Genomic DNA, 17,848 nt, shown 5'->3' on the forward strand with positions numbered 1-17,848 from the left:
AACAAGTGTTGTTGTTAAATACGGCGTCGAGATCGGTATCTTCTGGGTGTAGTTAATGATTAATTCGTGTTGGTGTCCCGAGCTCCGTTGATATCCTGTATGTTGCCGTGTTAATGACTCGTGTTGTTACATCGTTTTGTTGCGAAATCGCCGTTGTTATTGTGTATACTGTATGGAGTTTCGCTCGTGATTGCCACGTGTAACTGTAAGAAACTTTGATCGTCATTGTTGCCAAGGTACAGACCGTATGGAGCTTTGCTTGGAATTGTTAACAGTGTATGGAATGTTGGGTACTTGCTTGTGATTGTTTACTATGTACGGATTGTCTGGAGTATTGATTGTGTGTGTTGCCATGTGGGGACTGGATGGAGCATTGCGCCAAATGATTAACTGTACGAATTTCATATACTGCATATACTGTATTAATCAATTTGGCGATTCTTGGGGTTTGTGTATAGTTTTTTTGCTCTCAAAATTCGAATGCCCTGAGTCCCATGGTTAATGTTGAAGGAGATTTTGAAATGACAGGTTCGATTCGTTTCAAACTCACTGGTTGGTTCCTGTCCGTTGTTGCACAGATGATGTCTTTTGTGCGAGAATGCTCCTTGTGTTCTACATGGATCGGGGGTGCGTTTCCGTTAATTGCCGTCAAATTGCGTTGCTCTCCACTCGGTTGGTACAGCTGCATGCTGCAATGCGAGTCTCGGAGATGATGTGTACGGATACGGGATGTGAGGTGTATTGTTGTGACCCATTGAATATTCGGGATCGTCACAAATTGTGCGTACCTGTTCGGCATTGGATCAGTTCTGTGGGGGATCATAATTCTAATTGTATGTGTTGTGATGGTGTTAAATTGCGATGGTGACATGCGGCCAGGGATTTGGAATTGTGCTGCTGGCTGTCACCTATCTTGGGGCGCAGGTCCTGACCAGGATGGCCCAGTGAGTGTTGCGTGTCTAACATGAACGTTGTGATCCCGTCATGCAATGGCTGACGGCTTGACCTGACAGCCCGGAGATTGAAACACTCCGTGGCATGTCTAGCCTAGTGGGCTGTGCGCTCACATGGCTCGGAGAGTGTGGTCCCGTCATGCAATGGCTGACGGCTTGACCTGACAGCCCGGAGATTGAAACACTCCGTGGCATGTCTAGCCTAGTGGGCTGTGCGCTCACAGGGCTCGGAGAGTGTGGTCCCGTCATGCAATGGCTGACGGCTTGACCTGACAGCCCGGAGATTGAAACACTCCGTGGTATGTCTAGCCTAGTGGGCTGTGCGCTCACATGGCTCTGAGAGTGTGGTCCCGTCATGCAATGGCTGACGGCTTGACCTGACAGCCCGGAGATCGAGACACTCTGTGGCTTGTCTAGCCTTGTGGGCTGTGCGCTCACATGGCTCAGAGAGTGTGGTCCCGTCATGCTATGGCTGACAGCTTGACCTGACGGCTCGGAGGTTGAGACCCTCCGAGGCGCGTTGAAACAGTGGGCTGGAGATTCGTAAGGTTCAGGGGGAGTTGTCCTGTTACGTTGAGACTGTATCCCTCGGTTGTTAGGGTGCATGTTGTGCAGTGAGTGAACGATGGGTCGTCTCGGCTTGGTCGGTACAGCTATATGCTGCGATGCGAGTCTTGGAGAGAGACTGGGTTAAAATCCCACCGATATGGCCGACGCGTGCTGCTGGTTGTGACGCCGCGTCGGAAAGGCGGTGGGGTGGTAACATGGAAATTCCCCCCCCGATATGGCCGACGCGTGCTACTGGTTGTGACGCCGCGTCGGAAAGGCGGTGGGGTGGTAACATGGAAATTCCCCCCCCGATATGGCCGACGCGTGCTACTGGTTGTGACGCCGCGTTGGAAAGGCGGTGGGGTGGTAACATGGAAATTCCCCCCCCGATATGGCCGACGCGTGCTACTAGTTGTGACGCCACGTCGGAAAGGCGGTGGGGTGGTAACATGGAAATTCCCCCCCCGATATGGCCGACGCGTGCTACTGGTTGTGACGCCGCGTCGGAAAGGCGGTGGGGTGGTAACATGGAAATTCCCCCCCCCCGATATGGCCGACGCGTGCTACTGGTTGTGACGCCGCGTCGGAAAGGCGGTGGGGTGGTAACATGGAAATTCCCCCCCCGATATGGCCGACGCGTGCTACTAGTTGTGACGCCACGTCGGAAAGGCGGGGGGGTGCTAACGGGTGACTGTCATTGCATGCGTGATTCTAACGGGGGGGGGGGGCTGTGCTGGAGCGTAAGTGGGTTAGCCAGTTTTCATGTATAATTGTTGTTAATTCCCCGTTTTCTATGCGGTTCCCTTTTACCCTCGTCGATTCTGTATATATTACGTGATTGTATTTCTTATCGGTCGCCGGTCATTTATTGATGTTGTTGGTTCGGAGGCACACCTTTTCGATGTTTCACAGTTGTGTTACAGCCGGGGACGGCTGTGTGTTTATACAGGGGGGGGTGATGTAGTGACAGAGAAAGGTCACTACTGTGTCGGCCCGTACGAAGGCTGGGGGCCCCAAGGGGGTGCCTGGGGGGTCGCGTGGTGGAGGGATCCGGACCCTCCCAGAGGTGGGGGAAGTGAGGCGTGTCCTGGGAAGGGAGGCGTGGCCTGAAGAGAGCCAGCCACGCCGGGGCGGAGCCAGCCACGCCAAACCAAATATAAGCGTGGTGTGAACGCAGAGCGAGGCGGCTGTTGTACTGTACTCCAAAGTGAAGACATCATCGGTCGTCAAGTCCCGAGTCGTCGTCCTGGGCCAGGCAGGCCGTTGCCTGCCTGGTCCAGTCTGTGTCGTGTTCCAGAGTGTTAGTGAGTTGAGGAAGGTGGTCACCACCTTATGTACAGTGTTATATTACTTACCGTTTAATAAATAGTGTTGCCTCCAAGCTGCGTGTGTGTGCACCTAATTTGAACCTACTACACAGGGATTCCTGATGGATGATGCAGTGAAGGAAAATAAGATCCTGGACAGGGTTTTCCTCTTTCACTTTATCCTGGATTCTTTTCAGCAGCCCAACATTTTTTCCAGTTAAATTTGGCGATCCATCCGTTGTGACATTGACAAGTTTACTCCAAGGTAGCGTCATTCTTTCGATGACAGCAGATACCTGGCTATACAAGTCCTCTCCACGCGTTGTTCCTTTCAGGGACTCCATGGTCAAAAACTCCTCTGTTATCGCAAAACTGTCGTCAATGCCTCGGATAAAAATGAGGAGCTGAGCAGTGTCTTTTACGTCCGTACTTTCATCCAGTGCTAGTGAATATAATTCAAAGGAATCAGACTTTTTGTTTAATTAACTGGCTATATTTTTATCAATCAGTTCCACACGGTGAGTCACAGTCCTGCGTGATAAACTGACTTTTTCAAATTTGCTTTTGATCTCTGGACACAAGATGTCTGCTGTCTGTACCATGTATTATTTTACAAACTTGCCTTCGGAGAAAGTGGTAATGAGTGGTAATGTTGGTGAGAAGAAGTTTTTATAGAAAATTTAAATCGAAGTGAAGAAGGAAATTATTGAAAAGTTTGTATAATTAATGATTTTTCAAACTTTAATCATGTTTTCTGTGCTTAAAACTCTTTAAAAAACTGTGGGGTCTAGAACGGACTCATGAAATTCGGAGAGAACTCGGAGTTAAGTTTTGTTTGTTTTGTTGAATTACACAAAGCGTAACAGTTATTTATATAACTTTTGTTATATAAAATTCCTAGTAAGATATTAATTTTGTGACGTAGTCATACCCCTCCCCCTCATTCAAGCCGTAATTTAGAGAGCGAAAGCGCCGAGTACGTAAATCGCTAACATAAGAACCCGTTAATCTCTTCTCGCATCATTCATACAATGATGCGGTGAAGTAAACGTTCATACAACATTACAGTGAATGCTTCCAAAAACAATACTGTACCCAAATATTACTTCTAGATTTGAAGCTTTCGTGACTGCAATGATTCATATTCTTAGGTTTTTTCGGTAAAGTCACGTAGGTAAAACATTAAAATTAATGAAAGTAAAATAAAAAAAAATAAAAAAAATAAAAATAATTCACGACGTTTCGGAGGCAACACAAGTCTCCGTCATCAGGTGGGACCGTCACAGCCGAATTAGCTGCATCAAGTGAAGCAATGATTCAAGATGTAATCCCTTATAAGCACGTTGAAGGGAGGTGGAGAGGGGGGGTGGAGAGCTTATCAGGCTGTGGTAGCCAATGAATGGAAACGTATCGGGAGGGAGGAGGAGCGGTGATCAAAGACTGCACGTAGTGCTCAACACAATGAATGGAGACGTGTCGGGACGGAGGGCGAGCGGCGATCAAAGACTGCACGCAGTGCTCAACACAATGAATGGAGACGCGCCGGGACGGAGGGCGAGCGGTGATCAAAGACATCACGTAGTGCTCAACACAATGAATGGAAACGTGTCGGGACGGAGGGCGAGCGGTGATCAAAGAACAATGAAGAGATTACTGTTAAACACTGGGGATGTTAACACTCGGTGAAGTAAATTAAAATAGTGCCTGTCAGATAAGATGGTCCAAAAAGTGTAATTAAGTCTTTTTTGCGTGGTTAATAACATCTTTCCAGTGATTACTGAGTTTGTACCCATCATCACGGTTGAAATTATGTCTGTGTTTGTATATTTGTATGGCTTCGTGTACAAACCTTTGATGATAGCCCGGAGGTTTGCAGAGAACCTTGGTCTCGGAAAAGACAATTTCATGAGAGCCCGCCGAGTTGTAGCAATGATCGGCAACGGCCGAAGAATCAGTTCTGCCGTGTTTCAGATCTGACTTGTGCTCGCGGACACGATCAGCAACATGACGTTTTGTTTCTCCAATGTAGCAATCACCACAAATGCAACTCAATTTGTAGACTCCAGGATACTGTAAGTCAGGAACGACATCCTTCACAGATGGAATCAGATCACGGATTTTATGCACTGTACTGAATCGGACTTGGATCAAATATACAAACACAGACATAATTTCAACCGTGATGATGGGTACAAACTCAGTAATCACTGGAAAGATGTTATTAACCACGCAAAAAAGACTTAATTACACTTTTTGGACCATCTTATCTGACAGGCACTATTTTAATTTACTTCACCGAGTGTTAACATCCCCAGTGTTTAACAGTAATCTCTTCATTGTTCTTTGATCACCGCTCGCCCTCCGTCCCGACACGTTTCCATTCATTGTGTTGAGCACTACGTGATGTCTTTGATCACCGCTCGCCCTCCGTCCCGGCGCGTCTCCATTCATTGTGTTGAGCACTGCGTGCAGTCTTTGATCGCCGCTCGCCCTCCGTCCCGACACGTCTCCATTCATTGTGTTGAGCACTACGTGCAGTCTTTGATCACCGCTCCTCCTCCCTCCCGATACGTTTCCATTCATTGGCTACCACAGCCTGATAAGCTCTCCACCCCCCCTCTCCACCTCCCTTCAATTTGCTTATAAGGGATTACATCTTGAATCATTGCTTCACTTGATGCAGCTAATTCGGCTGTGACGGTCCCACCTGATGACGGAGACTTGTGTTGCCTCCAAAACGTCGTGAATTTTTTTTTTTACTTTCATTAATTTTAATGTTTTACCTACGTGACTTTACCGAAAAAACCTAACCAAATATTACTGTTAACTTACTTTCAATAGAAACATGAATTGCTCATACGAATATTCTCTCTCTCTCCTGGTCAAAGTGCGCCATCTAATGGGGAAATGGGGGCATTACAGGAGGAAGGTAATATTTAATTTAATAATAATATTTGGACAAATTCGGTGGGCCAGATTAAAAAGCCCAACGGGCCGTATACGGCCCGCGGGCCGTACTTTGCCCATGTCCGACTTAGACCATAACAACCGCCATTCACCACTACATGTCGGTGATGTCACCACAATGTTTTTTCCATGCCAGGTGCACTTTGAGGCCATGTGAAGTGTCGAAGGCCCGCTGGCAGGTCATGGAACTGACCCAGGTGCAATGGGTTGACTGACTGAGATGGCTGGGAGATGCACCAACTGTGCTCCCCACTGTAAATTTTCTGCGTTTTAGCCGCTCGGCGCTCTGCTCATTGTTGTGAGAGTTGCTCCACTGCCCTTTGTTGTTGCTGGCAGGCGACTGCCTCCAATTTCCCAGTTGCGTTCTTCACAAACCTCCTCCCCAAAGGCCGATCTTGACACCGCTGGTACCGGTCATCGGCAAATAAGCTCCACATCCTTCTGTACCATATCAGTCCATCTCATCTGTAGCTCATACCGCGCCCATTTAGTTCCATCTATCTGGCCAAACATAAGATGTTTGGTCATGTGGTGGCTACATGAATCAGTCAATGTAGCCTCGCTTGCTGCAGCTCACTGAAGGAAGTGTCCAGATCTTTCAAGGATCGAAGTTCATAACACATTTCAGTCTGGTTAAACCCAGGATGGACCATAGGCAGGCTAGCCTAAATGTTTCAAACCAGTGAAGATGTACCTTCAGAGGGCTTAACGTTTTGCAAAAATAGAGAATGGAGGGCATAACTGTGGCTGAGAAAACCCAGAGCTTCTTATGGAGTGATAGACCAGATAGCTTCCACACAGCATTACGCAGCTGAGGAAAATATGCCGCTCGACTGATTCGAAGGTACAGAAACTTTTCCACTCTCTCCACAATTGCCCCATCACTCATGGGGAGTGAAGGGAGGGGAACATTCGATGACATAAAATACCCAGGCCTGATTTTAAGGCCCCAAGTTCAGCAGTAGCATCTCCAACTCCTTCTCAGAGTAGGCAGCAATTATGAAATCTGCATACATAACATGGTTGAGTGGTTGACCAATAGTAAGTCATCCCTTTACCGCACCTGGGCATCGATCAGCCTCCCATTGTATCTATACCAGATGGAAATTCCACCGGTTCATCCATGGAAAGCTTCTTGAACTACGTGGTCAAAAAATATGTTAAATAATGTCGGGGCCAAAGGACATCCCTGTCACACAAGGTGAACAGAAAATGGCTTCTACACCCCGCCATACCGCTTTAGACTGGGCCGGCCCATCATGGTAACTGGTGTGGGTGCTGCAAGTTGCTTTTTTATGAACTTGAATATCTGTGAGCTACTGAGGCATATTCCATCTCGTTAGCAACAAGTGACCACCACTCATCCTTGCAGCGCTGTACGACTTTCCGAACCTTCCAACAAATGCTGTGGTAAGCCTCCTTATTCGACGTAGAATATTGTAGATGGTGGGAGTGGGCCTGTTGCTTTCTCTCAGCTGGAACCCTTCCTCCATAATTCACGGTCTCTGGGGAGGTCTGGACTGTGTACCAAATGCAGCCACTGCAGCTGCATGAACCAAAGTCCTGAACCTCACCTACTTCCCCTCAGGTGACGTTGCCAACCCCAGGCGCAAACGATGGGATTCTCGCTTGCAACTTTCATCAGCTAGCTGAGACCAGGCTATCGTGGGATTGAATGGGGTGTCCTAGGTGGACACCCACCAGAGATGTGGACTCGAGTCATGTGACTTGGACTCGAGTCAGACTCGAGTCATGAATTTGATGACTTGCGACTCGACTTGGACTTGCATAACAATGACTTTGTCCCACCTATGAGATGTGGACTCGAGTCATGTGACTTGGACTCGAGTCAGACTCGAGTCATGAATTTGATGACTTGCGACTCGACTTGGACTTGCATAACAATGACTTTGTCCCACCTCTGACACCCACTACCGGAGTGGATACATGACAAGCCAATGGTCAGTGGGCAGATCAGCTCCACTGTAGGTCCTGGTGTCCAGGACATGGGCACGCATTTAATGTTCCATTACTATATAGTTCAAGAGGTATTCTTGTTGGGACCTGGCTTGCATCCATGAAGTTGTTTGGATGTGCCGATAACGGAACAGCGTGTTGGTGATTACAAGCCCATGGGCTTTGTAAGATGAACAAACACAACTACACAGACACAAATATCCCCCATGTCGCCTTTAACAGGCTGTTGGGCCGAGTTCTGTTCGTGGGCACCATTAATGGCCGGTACAGCACACGAGGGGGTGGGTGGCCAGCACCACAGTCGGCCACATTTGGCTCCCCAGTGCTGATATTTACATATTGCACCTGATACTCATTTGAGATTGAGTCGACCTAGGAGAGGCCCTGGACTGGTTCAGTGGGATTCAAACGGAGGCCGCCAGGTTTTTGGCGCAGTGTAGTAATGGCACACATACCGAGACATAAAGACACACAAAGACAAAAATGCGCACAGACACAGAGACACATACACAGACAGGTGCACACGTGTACCTGGCGAGGGTCCATGTGTGCGTGTCGAGCCTGTGCTGCTGTTGCTGCCTCCCATCATTACCAAATCAGAGAGCTCCTTCACTCCTGACACAGGGGGTGACCTTCTGGGGGGCCCTACACACAGACACAAAGTTCCACCGTATAGCCTCAACAGACTGTTGGGGAAAGTGCTGCTAACGAGCACCTATATTTGCCGGCACGACACAAGAGGGCATTGTTGGTCAGCACCACACCCGACCACCTTTGTCTCTCCAGTGGCGATGTTGTCACATCGCACCAGGTACTCATTTGAGGCTGAGTCAACCTATGGGAGATACTTGTCACTGGTGTTGGCCGTGAATAGGAATCAAACTCAGGAGCCGTATTTGTAAAGCAGCGTGCCAACCGCTACCACCACATCCAACAACTGCCATCACCATGGCACTTGTGCCAGGCTGGGTGCTCCTTAACACAACATGAAGTGTCGAAGGCTTACTGGCAGGAGGTCATGGGATACACCCAGGTGCCAGGGTTGACTGAAATGACTTGCAGATGCCACACCTGTGCTCCCTACTGTGCCAGAGTGCTGCTAGCCCAGTGCTCCGCTGATTGTTGTGAGCGTCGCTCCTCTGCCCTCTGCAGTCATTGGAGGGTGACTGCCTCCAACTGGCCAGTAGCATCCTTCATGAGCCTCCTCCATAGAGGCTGATCTTAAAACTGCTGGTACCAGTTATTGACAGGTCAATTAATCTCCATATCCTTCTGTATCGCATCATCCTATCTCCTCTCTAGCCCGTGCCCCTGCCGTTTAGCCCCCTCTAGATGGCCAAACAGAAGCTGCTTAGGAATGCCTTGCCTGCTTGAGGAGCTCACTGATGGGACTTACAAGGATCTACGAGCTATTTACACAATCCAGCCTGGTTAAACCCAAGATGGATTGTAGGCAGGGCAGTCTGAATGTTGCAAACCGACACAGATGTTCCTGCAGAGGGGTCCATGATTCACAAGCATAGAGAAGGGATGGCATAACTGTGGCCAAGAAGAATCAAAGCTTCGTCTAGAGCAGGGGTCTGCAACCTTTAAGACATAAAGAGCCACTTGGACCCGTTTCCGAAGGAAAAAATAAACTGGGAGCCGCAAAACCATTGCAACATTTAAAACAAATATAACACTGCATATATTGTTTCTTACCTTATTGCTATATACAGGATCGTGCAGTCAGCTGTCAATCTGAATAAAAAAAGGACTTTTTCACTTAACAATGTAAAATATATTTTTGCAAATTAATAGCTAAATTACCTGGTTAATAGGATTTTTGCTCCTGAACCTCAGTGCACAGTGTCTGCACATCAGGGCTGTAAGACGTCACCTTCATTTTCACACAGGCTTGCAAGCTGTCATCTGTGAGGCGTGATCGATGTTTGTTTTTAATATAGTTCATGTTGGAGAAGACCTGCTCACATACATATGTGGAGCCGAAGATCGACAGGACTCCAAATGCATACTTTTTCATGTTTATATAAGTGTTGGGGATGGCATTCCATGTTTCGAATACAAGTTTGTCCTGTTTGGGAAGGTTTTCAATATCACTCCATTTATGATTCTGAGCCAGAATGGCCTTCTGACGGGCAACATCCTCAAGAGTAGCGGTCAAGCATTTGAACTTGGACACCCATATATCTTTGTCGGCTATATCGGCCAGTTCCATCTCAAGATCAGGTTGACTTACACCTGCAAATGCAGTCATATTCAATAGGGATGGATCGATCGCCAGGGGAGTGACAGGGAAGGATAATGTCGTTTTTTCCTCTCTGAACTCACAGAATCGTTTCCCAAACGAACTTTGCATTGTGGTGATTGCAGACTTGAAATATTCCAAATTTATCGTATCATGACTTTGTTTGAACTCTCTCAAAGAGGGAAAGTGAGACAGTGTACCTCTCTGTAAATCTTTGACAAACACTGTCAACTTGCGCTCGAATGCCAAAACCTCCTCCAGCATGTGCAGGGATGTGCCTCCTTTCCCCTGAAGGGTTGTATTTAGCGTGTTTAGATGTGCTGTCATGTCTACCATAAAATGTAATTTTTCCAGCCACTCTGGCTGTTCCAGCTCAGCAAAGGTGAGCTCTTTGCTGCCCAGGAAGGTTTTTACTTCTTCCAAACATGTGACAAAGCAACGGCAACGTTATTGCCTGTCACCGGGCGGGCAGTGTGGAGCGGAGCGGCGACCTGTCAGCAGCGGCAACGCCAGAGCAGGTGTCACAGTGCGCCTCCTCCCCTCGCTAGCATCCGCCCCGGAGCCGCGGTCAAGGTTCAAAAGAGCCGCATGCGGCTCCGGAGCCGCAGGTTGCCGACCCCTGGTCTAGAGCGACAGGCCAGGCAGCTTTTACATGGCGTTATGCAACTGATAAAAACATAATGCCGCTCGACTGATTCGGAGTGAGACCTCCGCTGACAAACCGGAGCTGGTCCTAAGGACACTGTCCAGGCCCAGAATATTCTCACACTCAACATACTCCATACTGTATATATTATACGTTAACTAATATTATCAATCAGATAAACAAACACTAACACACTTGGACAAGGATCCCCCTTATAGCCTTAAAAGACGTTTATGGCAAGTGCTGTTAGTGAGCACCTATGAATGCTGGCACAGCACAACAAGCAGTGGGTGGTCAGCACCATCTCTGGCCACCTTTGTCTCCCTAGTGGCGATGTTTACACACTACACCAGGTACTCATTTGAGGTTGAGTCAACCTATGGGAGGGCCCAGGAGTGGTTCAGATAATTGTCACTGGTGTTGGTCGTGAGCGGGAATCGAATTCGGATCGCCGGGTTCATAGTGCGACGCACAAACCACTACACTACCACAAAGTGACACACACACACGTGTGAACACTGGCACCACATACCCTCCAGTGCGCTGGTGGCTGCTTGCCCGCCGATCGGACTCGCGGTGCCCCCGGCATGCCCCGGGTCCACCACGGCTAGCGCCGACATGTCCATCCCGCTGGGTCGTGTGCGCTTACTCAGCCCGCCCCCTCCTCCACTGCCTCCTGCCCCTCTCCCACCCCCTGTGCTCCCCGCAGCCCCGGGCCCTCCTACACGGGAGGGTCCTGCTCCATGGCGCCGCTTGCGAGAGTTTTTGTCGTCACCGTCGTGAACACCGGTTTCAGAGCTCACGGGAACTGCTCACCACACGGGAGATGCGGGGGGTGGAGTGTGGGTGATTAGATGAGTGTGTAAGGGAGAAGGTAAGTGGGCAAGGGTGAGTGGAGTGAGTGGGTGAAAGTGTGTGAGTGGGTAACGAAAAGATGCCGCTCGGCTGATTCCGAGTGAGACCTCTGCTGCCAAACTGGTGACTGTGGGTGGTAAGCGCTCGTGGGTGAGGATGAGTATGGCTGGGTGAAAATGGCTGGGTGTGCCTGGATGAGGGTGATCGTGGCTGGGTAAGGGTCAGTGTGGCAGGATGATCGTGGCTGGGTGAGGGTAAGAACACACTCACCGAACACGTAGGCGGGGCTAGATGGAGGTTTTTTGTCCAGAGTTTGTTTGAGGAAGGCAGCAAATTGAGCTGCGCACACACGCATACATACACACTTGCTGCTTTCCACTTACACTCACTCAACAACAACCGCCGTTCATCACTAAGTAGCGGCAACATTATCACGGCACTTGTGCCATGCTAGATGCACTTTGAGGCCATGTAAAATGTTGAAGGGCCGCTGTCAGGTCATGGAACAGACCCAGGTGCAATGGGTTAAGCGACTCAGATGACTAGTAGATGTACCACCTGTTCACCCCACCGTGCCAACTTTCTGCCTTTTAGCCACCAAGTGCTCCACTCATTGTTCGAGTGCCGCTCCTCTGCCCGCTGTTGTTACTGGATGACAACAGCCTCAAACTCCCCAGTAGCATCATTCACGAACCTCCTCAAAAGAGGCTGATTTTGACACTGCTGGTACTAGATATCGGCAAGGTCAATCAGCTCCACATCCTTCTGTACCACATCAGTCCGTGACTTCTCCAGCCCGTGCCATGCCCGTTTAGACCTATCTGGCAATACAGAAGCTGCTTGGGCAGGCGGCGGATGGGCATGTGGGCTACATGACCTAGCCAATGGAGGCTTGCCTGCCGGAGCTCACTAAGACGACTGTGTCAGATCTTTCAAGGATTTGAGCTCCTCAAACAATCCAGTCTGGTTAAACCTGTGATGGATCGTAGGCAGGCCAGCCTGAATGTCTTAAACTGGTGCAGGTGTTCCATTGAGGGCGACAAGGGAGGACTGTGGCTGAGAAGAAGCTTTGTGTGGAGCGACACATAAGGTAGCTTCCACACAGCGTTACATAGCTAACAAAAATATGCCACTCGGCTGCCAAAACCGGAGTTGGTCATAAGCACACTACTTAGGTAAAGAAACTTCTGCACTCTCTAAACAACTGCCTTATGGGCAGCTGAGGGTATGGAGTATTGGATGACATAAAATATCCAAGCAAGTGCTTAGTTTTGCTGGGGCTGGGGCTGATGGCAAGGCCCCACCACTTAGTGGCACACTGCAGGTTCAGCAGCAGAACCTCTAACTCCTTCTTAGAGTGAGCAGCAACCATCAGATCATCCGCATACATAACATGGTGACCAATAGGAGGGCCATCCTTTGACTGCATCCAGGCATCAATCAGCCTCCCATTGTATCTGTACCAGATGGAGATGGAAAGCTTCTCGAACTGTCCACACTCTCACAATCCCCTCCCAACTCAGTCCCCTCCCCAGTCACCTTCTGACAATCCCCTCCCTACTCACACTCCCACTCTATCATACTCTAAAACGCTTACACTCACACTCGCTGGCTCTCATATAGCCATTCACACTCTCACTCTAACACGCTCACTTCTTCACACTCACTCCCTGGCGTTCTCACTCACAAATACAAAAGATCCCCGTAGAAACAGACTTTTAGTAAAAGTTCTGTTAGCGAGCACCTCTGAAGGCCCACGAGGGGGTGGGTGGTCAGCACCACGCCCAGCCACCTTTATCTCCTGAGTGGTGATGTTACACACCGCACCAGGTATTCATTTGAGGCCGAGTCGACCTTGGGGAGGCCCATGACCAGTTCAGATATTCACCACAGGTGTTAGATGTCAGCGGGAATTGAAATTGGGTCACAGGGTTCGTAGCGCAGCGCTCTAACCACTGCACTACTACTCCCCACAAAGACTGAGATCCCTTGTATAGCCTTAACAGACTGCTGGGGCAAGTGTTGTGAGCAAACACCAATTCCCACTCAATGGCAGAGCCAGGATTTTCAGATAGGGGGGGCAACCCCTCCAGCAATGAAAGATGAAAGGAGTTGTTAGTAAGTAAGGACTTGTCCCTTGCTTTTTATTCGACACGTGTGAGGCGATGGCACAGCCATCGATCGAGGGTCGAATTCAAACCGTGTGTGATCGGCATCGTGCTCGCTGAAGGTGAATGCCTTCAGAGAAGTCGTGTACTGTATACGCAACTGCACACAATTCTGTGAGTCACTTATAACTCAGACTATTGTCCTATCATCTCATAGAGTCCCTGGCACGTAATAATATGCTGCACAGTGGCAGTGGGGGTCGCAAAATGCCGATTTATTACTAATAAACCCCAATGATCCGATCGAAATCCCTAATTTCGATCGGATCATTGGGGGGGCACGTGCCACCCCACTCCCCCCACTTGCTCCACCAGTGTTCCCACTCACACACTCACTCTCTCTCTCACCCCCTCGCGCTCGCTCGCCGGCTGCCTCCCACTCACGGGAGAGAGCGTTGCCCCCGGCGCGCTGCAGGCTGTTGCGCACGAGGCTGGCATAGTGGGCCCCGGAGCCTGACGCCAGCAGCGACGCCTTCACCTCGGCAGAGGAGAGGCCCAGCGCGGACGACAGCGCCGGCGAAACCAGCCCCGCCGTGCCACCGCACAGCCTCACTCGGGTGCCCCCGACGCCACCCCCCACTGGCGCTGAGCTCAGCCCCGTTGCTCCCTGCAAACGCAGTAAGTTACAGCAGCGGCGGCAGCACTCGCAAACGCAAAAAGACAAATATCCTCCGTGTAGTCTCAACATACTTTTGGGACAAGTGCTGTTAGTGGGCAACGATGAAGACCGGCACGACACACAAGGGGGTAGGTGGCAAGCACTATGCACACTCACTCACAAATATACTCACTTAAACGCACAAAAGACAAAGATCCCCCGTATAGCCTTAACCGACTGCTGGGGCAAGTGCTGTTAGTGGGCACCGATGAAGGCCGGCACGTCACACGAGTGGGTGGGTGGCTGGCACCACGCCTTTACAGCCCTAGTGGCAATGTTTTACACACCAGGTACTCATTTTAAGCTCAGTCAGACGAGGCGAGGCCAGTTCACATAATCATCACTTGTGTTAGCCGTGAGTGGGAATCGAACGTGTGTTGCTAAGTTTGAAGAACAGCGTGCTATACCACAGCGCCACCCCTCTGACACACACACTCACTCAAAAGCTTAAACTTTCATACTCAATAGCAGAGACATGTCAACATTCAGACTCTGTAAATAAATTCACATGGTAATTGTTTAAAGTGGGGGTGCAGAGGGGAGTGAGGAGCCGCTGGACTTTAGTGGTGGGCACCTGTGCAGTCCGGTAGATAGAGAAGGCCGATTGGGGGGCCCTCTCCTGCATCTCCACCGAGAGGTCTCTCCGGGCGTCTCTCCCGCCCCCCCCGCCGCACCCCCCGCCGCCGCCCCCCCCGCCGCCGCCCCCTCCGCCGCCGCCCCCTCCCTTCCTCCGACCACCTGCATCGCCCCCACCGCCCCCCGCGCCCCCATCGCCCCCTGGGGGGTCGGGGCCCACATGGGCGGAGGCAGCGCGACCCAGCACCCAGGAGAGGAAGTCTGAGATTTCATCCTGAGAGATCGAGACACACATACACACGGAGAAACGCACACATGCATAGAGATACATGGAGACACACACATTCATAGAGACAACACATTAACCTATTCCTGTTCTAATGACGTACGTGTACATCGTCAGTTTTCCTTCCGATTCCGTTCCGATTCCGTACGTTTACATCATCGGAACAGAATCTATTGCGAATGGAGTCGGAAGTAAAAGGCCATGCGGGGGGGGCATGTAGCAGTTTGGTACCAGCTATCGTGGAGTGCATTCGTGTCGCTACAGTTACCTGCAGTGAGTACAGGACAATGTCATTAAAAACAGCAGCGCTTCACCTCTATAAATATAATGCTAAACCGCTTGCGCGTTGAAATTCAGCGGTGAACAGGACCCACTCTGCAACTTGCAGATGTCTCGGAACAGGAAAGGGTTAAATAGAGACACACAAATTCATAGATATATATATACAGATACACCCACATTCAGAGACGCACATTCATAAAAAATATATCCATGCATTCACAGAGATGCACAAACATTCATAGACGTAGAAATACACACATTCATAGAGATCTTGATTTGAAGCTTTCGTGACTGCAGGAATCCATACTCCTTGGTTCTTTCGGTAAAGTCACGTAGGTAGAAAAAATTATAATAGATCACAACGTTTCGATCGTAACACAAGCAACCATCATCAGGTGTGAAACAAACACAGCAGGACCGCTGACGTAGGAGAAAGAGCTGCTGCAACAAGAGTTTATATAGGATTTTGGTGGGCCCAACCCAAGGGTAAGTGGGCGGAGCTAGAGAAGGTATTTGTACGTAAATCTTGATTTGAAGCTGTAAATGTTAAAGATTAGCATGTCAATGTGAGACGGCACAGCCACCGTGCCAATGAGAATATTAGCATGTCAATGTCAGAAGACCCGGGCAACAGGAACAAAAAGAAACCCTAAGAGCAAGAGGTACACATGATGAGAGGGAGACAGAGAGAGAGACACACAGAGAGAGTCAGAAATAACAGCTGACATAGGCAGGTAGGATGGAAACATCACAGTCAGTTAAGATTTGACTTGGTTAATAACGTCCTTCCAATGATTGCTCAGTTTGTACCCATCTTCTCGGTTGAAGTTGTGTCTGCGTTTTTTCTACCTACGTGACTTTACCGAAAGAACCAAAGAGTATTCATAGAGATATTCAGAGACACACCTGAATGCAGCGATCCACCATGCTTTGTGTGAGACCCTCCAACCGTCGCTTAGTCTTGTTCATCCTGCACACACACAGGGGTGCAAGACAAAAAACGCAGTATAGCCTTTAACGCTTTAACAAACTGCTGGGGCAAGGGCTGTTAGTGAGTACCTTTGAAGGCTGGCACAGCATGGGAGGGGGTGGGTGGCCAGCACCGCGCCCAACCACGTATCTCCCTATTGGAGATGATTACACACCGCACCATGTACTCATTTGAGGCAAGAGTCGACCTAGGGAAGGTCCATGACCAGTTCAGATAATCGTCACTGGTTCGGGAATCGAACTCGGGTCTCCAGGTTTATAGGACAGTGTATACACACATCCCAGTACTCGCATCATGATGCGCACACACAGCAGTGTACACACGTCACAGAGGACACACACATCTCAGTGTACAAGCACTAAATATGTTTAGACTCGCCCTTCACTTTCAATGAATAAGACTCATTTAATGTGTACATGTGGGGGGATAGAGCTGCACTATCGCTCCCCCCCACACATATACACAAATATACACACACATACAAACTCTGGTATGTGAATACCGTATGACAATGAGGGGACGCGATGGTGATGGTGCGGTGTGGTGGTGTGGTGTAACGGTGCGACGCTTAGGTGTCGCTGTGGTGTGAAGCAACGGTGTGATGGTGGTGTGTGATGATATGTGGCAGTGTAACGATGCGCTGTGATGGACGGGCGTGACAGCGCAGGGATGTGGCATGATACCGTGACGCTGATGTGATGCCGAGGTGGCGCTAGGGTGATGGTGCGGTGTGACAGTTTGGTGCGATAGCAAGACTGTAGTGCGACAGTGTGGTGTGACGGTGCGACAGTGCAGTGTGATTGTGTGGTGCGATTGTGCGGTGTGACGATGCAGTGTGACGGTGCGGTGTGACAGTACGATGGTGTGGTGTGCCTGTGGAATGGTACTGTGTGACGGTGCGGTGTGACGGTGTGACCTTGCGGTCTGATGGTGTAGTGTAATGGTGCGATGTGATGGTGTGACCTTGCGGTCTGACGATGTGGCGGTGCGGAGTGACGCACCGGAGACTCGAGTCGGCGCCCCCGACGATGACGAGGCCACTGTGAGCGCGGAGTCGCTCGCGGAACTCGTCCATGGCGGCGGGCGAGCTGAGGGTCGAGCGCTGCCCAATCACAAACAACGTTGGGACTCGCAGCTCCAGCAGAGGGTCGTCCACATCCTGGCCCGGCCACACGGCAGCACACAGTCACACCGTAGCACGCGGTCACATGGTCACATGGTCACATGGTCACATGGCAGCACATAGTCACACCCTAACAGATGGTTACACGGTCACATGGTAGCACACGACAGCACACAGTCACATGGCAGCACAAGGCAGCACATAGTCACATGGTCACAGAGCGCGCACACCGCCGTACGGCAGCACACGGCCACACGAACAC

The 17,848-nt window shown here is 50.0% G+C and overlaps 2 protein-coding genes across 4 annotated transcripts in view; both read right to left on the bottom strand.

Moving 5' to 3' along the window:
• LOC144942422 (uncharacterized) overlaps positions 1 to 11,321 on the bottom strand; it is a 27,950-nt gene extending 16,629 nt beyond the window's left edge. For all 3 annotated transcript variants that reach the window (XM_078869294.1, XM_078869297.1, XM_078869296.1), the window contains exons 1-2: positions 11,180 to 11,321; positions 8,285 to 8,398 (exon numbers count right to left, since the gene is read on the bottom strand). The gene's annotated coding sequence lies outside the window, so the exon portion shown is untranslated. The remainder of the gene's footprint in view (positions 1 to 8,284; positions 8,399 to 11,179) is intronic.
• Positions 9,321 to 17,848, bottom strand: part of KANSL3 (KAT8 regulatory NSL complex subunit 3) — a 33,118-nt gene continuing 24,590 nt past the window's right edge. Inside the window, exons 12-18 of the mRNA XM_078869375.1 lie at positions 17,465 to 17,622; positions 16,379 to 16,442; positions 14,903 to 15,178; positions 14,055 to 14,277; positions 11,773 to 11,841; positions 11,180 to 11,455; positions 9,321 to 9,340 (exon numbers count right to left, since the gene is read on the bottom strand). Of these exons, the coding sequence (XP_078725501.1) occupies positions 9,321 to 9,340; positions 11,180 to 11,455; positions 11,773 to 11,841; positions 14,055 to 14,277; positions 14,903 to 15,178; positions 16,379 to 16,442; positions 17,465 to 17,622 (1,086 nt within the window). The remainder of the gene's footprint in view (positions 9,341 to 11,179; positions 11,456 to 11,772; positions 11,842 to 14,054; positions 14,278 to 14,902; positions 15,179 to 16,378; positions 16,443 to 17,464; positions 17,623 to 17,848) is intronic.

Source organism: Lampetra fluviatilis, chromosome 27, assembly GCF_964198595.1.
Source record: "Lampetra fluviatilis chromosome 27, kcLamFluv1.1, whole genome shotgun sequence".
Classification (NCBI taxonomy): domain Eukaryota; kingdom Metazoa; phylum Chordata; class Hyperoartia; order Petromyzontiformes; family Petromyzontidae; genus Lampetra; species Lampetra fluviatilis.